Raw genomic sequence first — 6,784 nt, 5'->3', positions numbered from 1 at the left:
AAGGCTTCAATCTAATAAAGATAATATTACTCATACGACTTATTAATGTGTTTTTATTAACTTTAATATATGTTGAGGATTTTTAGACAAGATTATGAGACAAAATTGGGAAAGGACACAAATAGAAAATTTTCAAAAAGGAAAGTAAATTACTACACTTCACAAAATGTTAAATTTTAAACTGCTGGCTAAAGAGCAATGAAGTACCACTTAATAACTATAACACACAAACACTGAAATTAACAGTCATTGCTGTCAAACTGGTATGCTATACTTTATTGGTAACTGAATTAATACAGATCTTGTGGAAAATAATTTGCAACACATTCAAAAGGAAACATAAAAATTTTCATATGTCCTTTATACGTGATACCAGTCTTTTGTAACAATATTTACAACTTTGTCTTCCTCTATTTTCACAAAAGACAGAAGTAATTGGTGATTCAACAGTTCACAATATGCCGCACAACATCAGTGACCGGTGTGCTAGCTAGCTGACATCTTTATACATGTCTGGGAAATGAAAGATAAGACATTATAAACTCTTAGCCAAAAAGTATGAGTATTAGCAGAGATAATATCAGGGACAGGATAATGATGAGAAGAAACCAATACAGAGTTTGAAGATACTATTCTAGTGATGTATCTTTAGATTATTATATATAATAATTTTATCGGGGTTCCATTTTCCAAATCTTAAAGGAACTTTATCCTTTTGAACAGAAAAGAAGAAGACATTAAAAATCACAATAATCATCAAACTTTTGAGATCTTCTGGAAGAACTGATAGGTCTACTTATGAATTCATACAAGTATCAGATTAAAGGAAACAGGTAAGATTTGATTTAGTCTGCTTCCTCATTCATTAGTAGATTATTTTGGTAGAATATATAAATAGGCTGGCAAAAACCAAAGTATGAGGAAAATACAGTTTAACCTGCAGAGTGGCATGCAATATACACTCTCCCAAGGTTTTCTTAAATCAGGATAATTAACAATAATAATAGTAATAAAAATACCCTTCAGATGAAATTACTGGCATACGGACATGATATACAAGTGTCATTAAAATGAATAGAATCATTTGAGATCTGCTTCCCAGGGCAAGTCTAACCAGGGATCTGGCACTGTGCCCTCAAAAAAACTAGCCTTAATTAGCTCAAAACATATATAACAGCTTTGTGTTCTTTTTGTTGGTCCAGCTACTAAGTGCTCTGAAATTCCTTTTACCTGAATAACTGCCATCAGCTGTAGAGAAACATATACAAATACTGCCTTAGGAATTACGCCAATTAAAAGTTATTAGTTACATTTATCCTATCATTTCATCTGTTTCTTTGTGTTCTTTATTTTATATATAGGGTTTAATACTAAACAAGAATTTCAGGCTCTCTTATACGTAACACATGAGACAGAATATTTTATAATACGCACAAAATCACAACCACAGTAATTGGACTTAGTTACACTAAATAAGATGAATCTATGTATATGTATAATGATTGTATAAAGAAAGATAAAAAAACACTGAAAATACAGATTAAGGAAGAGTACAAACATTAAACTTTCATATTAACAAATTAGAAAAACAAGTTTGTAAAAGTTCTTGTTTTAAAACAAGTTAGTAGAATAAATTTTTATTTCAAACTTCTACATATGATTATTTGGGTCCTTTTGTCTTGGATTTTGCTTCTTTTGGAACCTTTCCATTTTGACATTGAGTAAACCTGGACACTGTAGAAACACCATCCACAAACTTGGTTTTGAAAAGAACATTTGCATTGTTGAACATACCTTCTTTCAGGGACACTACAATGAACTTAAGGGGAGAAAAAAAGAAAGCATTAAAAATACTTTCTGCCTTATTTCTTGAATAGATTTACATCTACACTGGAATTAAGAACCGATCAGAAAAAAAAAATATCAGAAATAATTTTGACTTTATTTCTTTAAATGTTTGATTCTAAGCAACTTCATACTCTTATAAAAAACAGCTACATTTCAGAATCATGGCACTGTCTCTTGTCACGCAATGTGCTTCACAGGATATTCACTGGCTAAGATTTCAAAAATAGATCAGTGTTTCATCCAAGGCATCTCAGGATAGATTTTAACCACAGAGTTTTCAATTATTTGAGCATTTGCATCACTCAAAGCCTTCAGTTAATTCTGGTGGTCCACTGGGTAAGGAGTTGTGCTGCCAACGGTGAGGTAAACAGTTTGAATCCGCCAGCTGTTCCATGGGAGAAAGCTGGGCAATCTCCTCCTGTGATATCCTCCTACAGGGTCAGCTATGTGTCAGTTTTGACAACACACAACAAACCTTTCCATATTGGGACTCTTATCTGACCTACAGTGGCTTTTCAGAGGCTATAAACTGCACAGGAGGAGAGTGCCTATTATTCTCCCTGAGGGGCTTTATTTGGACTGTTTATTTTTGGCTGGAAATGTAATTCCTAACCTCTGGCCACTGGAGCTCCTTATGTTAGTTTTTAAGAGGTTAACTTTACCTTGAATGTTTCACTATCCACCACTACTGTCTGAGATTTTACTGTTTACAACCATCTACTGCAGCTGAAATCCAATGCTCTTTTGCTAGCTCTAGTCACCAAAGAAAAATACTTTCTTTTAAGATCCTACAGCATCACCACTAGTCCAAATGGAACATTTTAATAATTTTGAAAAGGTGACCTTTTTGTTGCTATCTGCCCAAGAACTATATAATAAACATGTAATCTTTGACAGATATAAATGCAGCCCTCCAGACAATGCATGAGCTATACAAATAAATGTGGCAATCTCAATCCTTATAACAACAGTGTAATAAAAACAAACTTTCTTAGTTTAAAGGGACTTTTCTCTGCTTTTTCAGCTATGAAAAATGAAACCTCCTAATGTGTCATATGATTTTTTGACATATAGGTGTAACCCTGAAATAGACTTTTACTTATTGTGCTTCTTTCTGGTAGATAGCTAAAGAAAATAACCACATTAAGGTGAAATCAATTCCAAATTATGATAAAATTGGATTTTCTTTTCACATTATAATCAACAATTGCAATGACTTACTTTCTTCAAAAGGAAATCCAACTCTTGTTATGCACCCCTTTGAACATATACTTAATATATTTTTAACTTCTGTAAAAGAAGAGGAAACTGGTGGCTTAGTAGTAAGGAAATATGTTGCTAATAAGAAAGAAACATGGTTTGGATCCATCAGCTGCTCTGCAAAAGGAAAAGCAATCCCCACCCAAGCATTTCACTGTCTTTGAAAGCCTACTGTAGGATGTTACAAGTCAGTTCTGACTTGAAGATACAGAGCAACAAATGCAAAAGAGTTGTTTTAGAAAAAACAAATACCATAAACAGTAAGAGATTCTCTCTCATGCCCCGAGCAGAAATGATTCACAGATAACCCTCGAGCATGTTTCTATGGCTGTTAATCACACAGGAGTGCCCATCTTTGTTTCTCCAAGTTGCAAGTGGATTCAAACCACCAGAGAGGCCTCTAGGGTAGCAGCACAACTCCATATAGACTAAGTCACCAATGTTTCCTAATAAGCTACTACTGAGACCTTTTTTGGGGGGGTTCTTACCTGAGAATGTGTGAAATGAGTGCGCAGCATCTGTCCAATATTCTGGGTATGAGAAAGATCCAAGGCTGCATCAACCTCATCCAGGATATAAATTGGTGCAGGTTTGAAGAGGAGCATGGATAATATTAATGACAACGCCACTAAAGACCTAAGAAAACAAAAGACCAGTGGAAGAAATGCAATTTTAGTAAAGTTAACAAAACAATCTGTCATCTTGTTATTATTATGCATAATGCCTTTGACTGGTGCCATTGAGTCAACCCAACTCATACTGAATCTATGTACAACAGAGCAAAACCTTAATCAATCTTGCATTAGCCTCACAATTTGCTGCTGTGCTTGAGTCCATTGTTGAAGCCAGTAAGTCCATTCACCTCAGTGAAGGTGCTCCTAGAGTTCATTGAACCTCCAGGGATGAGGTCTTCTTCCAGTGTCTGGCTCCCCCTGATAACATACCTGAAGTATGTGAGCTGAAATGTCACCAGGCTTACTGTTAAGAATCACTCTGGCTGCATTTCTTGCAAGAGAAGTTTGCTGGTCATTTGGGTGGTCCATCATATGTATACTCAATCCTCTTCAGCCTTCCTTTTCAATTGTTCAACTTCCACATACCTTTGAAGGACTGAAAATACCATGACTTGGGCCAATATCACTTGGTTCTTGCAAGTGCTATTCTTGCTTCTTAACGCTTGTAAGAGACCTTTTGCAGTGGACTGACTAATGAAATACACTGAAGGCTGGACTGTTCCTTCCATGGGCATTAACACGGATCCAATTAAAATGTAACATTGAATCTTTTCTGTGTTGATCATATTGTTTACTCGTTCATTTGTAGGATTTTTGTTTTCTTTGTATTTACATTTTTTTGTGCATCATCAGTATGTTCAAGTCTTCTTTGTTTTTAGCAAGTAAAGTTCTATTATCTGCATAATGCAGGCTATTAAAGAGTCATCTAATCCTATACTCCAGATAAACATCTGCCTATACTCCAGATTCTTGGATTATTTGCTCAGACTGAATAAGCACTGTTAAAGGATACAACCTTTCTTGATTTAAAAATCACCCAGTATTCTGTTTTTCTATACTTAAAATTGCACCTAGATCAGGGTATGGGTTCTGCATTAGTAGAACTAAGTGTTCTGAAATTCTCATTCTTAGAAATGTCATCCATACTTTGTTATGATCTTTGCATAGTCAATGAAACAAAGCTATTATCTCTCTGACACTCTGCTTTCAAGAACCATCTGATATATACAGAGATACAGTACAAATTTAGTTAAGACAGGTATAAGAATTATAACATTCAAAGTTCAACACTTCTCTTACCGTATTAATGTTTCTTTTATTTCAGCTATTTTCTCTCTTCAGTGAATTCTATTTACAATAAACTGACATGCACATGTCTTTCCATTCAAGTAATCAAGGATCTTTATGAAAAATTCAATTAAAAAAATTCTTCAACGTTGCTTCATGAGATTGTTTTACAACCTTAAAGCTTTGAAAAATCAAAAAAGCTGGAGATAAAATCTTAAACCTTGTCCTAAGCATCCTATTTTCATAACAATTATTATCATTATGCCATATTATCTTCAACATGTGCCCATAAGAAAAGACCATTTTAAGTGTTTCCTTTTTTCCCTCCCCCCATTTATTAGATGTCCAGGTGAAATACTGCTGATTTTCGTAATAACTGGCCTAGACGCATTCTTGCCACCTTTTAGTAAGTATGCACACAGATACATTTTTTTCAATATTATTTGAAAGTAACTTGCAGAGATGATGGCTTCACAGCCAAGTGCTTCACAGATTGCATACAGTTCAAACAATCATCTAAAATTTGTAGTTATTCCTTTTTCCAGATGTCAGATGCCTTTGGCTCTCTTCAGGCTCACTACTCCTTTTAACGATTGCCCTTTTCCTTCTAGGTATAAGACTTATTCTACCATCTCATGGCATCCAATACTAGAATAATCTCATTTTATAGCATTCTAATATTGTAATATTGTATATTACACAAATGTAAACAATAAAGAAATGAATGCATATATGGAAGGGAGAGGAAAATGAAATCAAGATTTTTAGTGAAGAAAATGAACAGAATAAAGTACAAACATTCCCCTTGACAATGAGGGTTGATCTACATGCAACCTAAAATTATTTTCCCCTTAGTAAAGTGTCTAACACATCAAACTATAAGCTTTAAGGAAACATTTTACCAAACGTTAAACTGCTGTTCTGGGAAGTGGTGTATATATTTTTTTACCATTTTAATTATGGACAAAACTTATAGGTGTCAGTAAGAAGAAAAACATGTATTTTCTAGTTTCCTCAAAATATACTGTGAGACCTTGTAAAAAAAACAGTTTTAAATGTTTAAGGGTCTAAATTGTAGGTTTCAATTTTTCTTACTATCCTAACAGCTAGTGGCCTCGAATCATGTGCCTTCGAAACTGCTGCAAAGCTTTTTGCCACTACTCTAGAAAACTTGTTATCATAAAAAATCTCCAAAGGATTTCATAAGGAATATTAATAAGTCACAGTTCTTTTTATGTATATAAGTAATGTTGTATGAAGATAATTACAATTCAAGAATTATTGACTGTCAGCTTGGAAGAGAAAATCCACAATAAATTCTAACCATCGTCATTATGTCAATATTATAATTTCTTTCAGGAGGCTTTAATTATTTAACTGTCTCCAGACAGAAGGTTAGGCAATCTGACCTAAGTTTCTGTCTACATGCAACTTTTAAAAATTGTAAGCAGTAGGTGAGATACACATCTCTAAATTCTATAGGACATCAGTTCAGCATTCATCATTCCTTTGTGTGGTCCAGTGTCTATCTGATACCATTTTCACCTCAAGTAATTCCTTTCATTTAATAGAACTACTGGCATCAAATTCTTTCTATTTTTGTCTGAAAAAGTTACAATGCCTTCATTTTGAAGAATATTTCTGCTAGATAATAGAATTCTGATTGATACATTTTTCTTTTAGCATTTTATAGATGTTATTTAAGACTTCTGGCTTGCATTAATTTTTTTATGGAATAGGTGAGGTCCATTTCCTTTTTGTTCTGTATGTAATATGACTGTTTTTGGTAATGACATGTCAGACAAGGGACTTCTATCTAGAATTTATAAAATACTCGAGCACCACAACAAGATAAAGGAGAATAATCCAATTGA

The 6,784-nt window shown here is 33.8% G+C and overlaps 1 protein-coding gene across 1 annotated transcript in view; it reads right to left on the bottom strand.

Annotated features, from left to right (window-relative positions):
* Positions 1 to 1,642: 1,642 nt before the first annotated feature.
* SMC2 (structural maintenance of chromosomes 2) overlaps positions 1,643 to 6,784 on the bottom strand; it is a 64,657-nt gene continuing 59,515 nt past the window's right edge. Inside the window, 2 exon segments of the mRNA XM_006886977.1 lie at positions 1,643 to 1,819; positions 3,597 to 3,744. Of these exon segments, the coding sequence (XP_006887039.1) occupies positions 1,643 to 1,819; positions 3,597 to 3,744 (325 nt within the window).

The sequence above is a fragment of the Elephantulus edwardii genome, unplaced genomic scaffold, assembly GCF_000299155.1.
Source record: "Elephantulus edwardii isolate Elephantulus edwardi_28Jun2011 unplaced genomic scaffold, EleEdw1.0 scaffold00052, whole genome shotgun sequence".
Lineage (NCBI taxonomy): Eukaryota > Metazoa > Chordata > Mammalia > Macroscelidea > Macroscelididae > Elephantulus > Elephantulus edwardii.
Note: the sequence above shows the minus strand (reverse complement) of the source record. Positions and strands in the feature narration are given on the sequence as shown.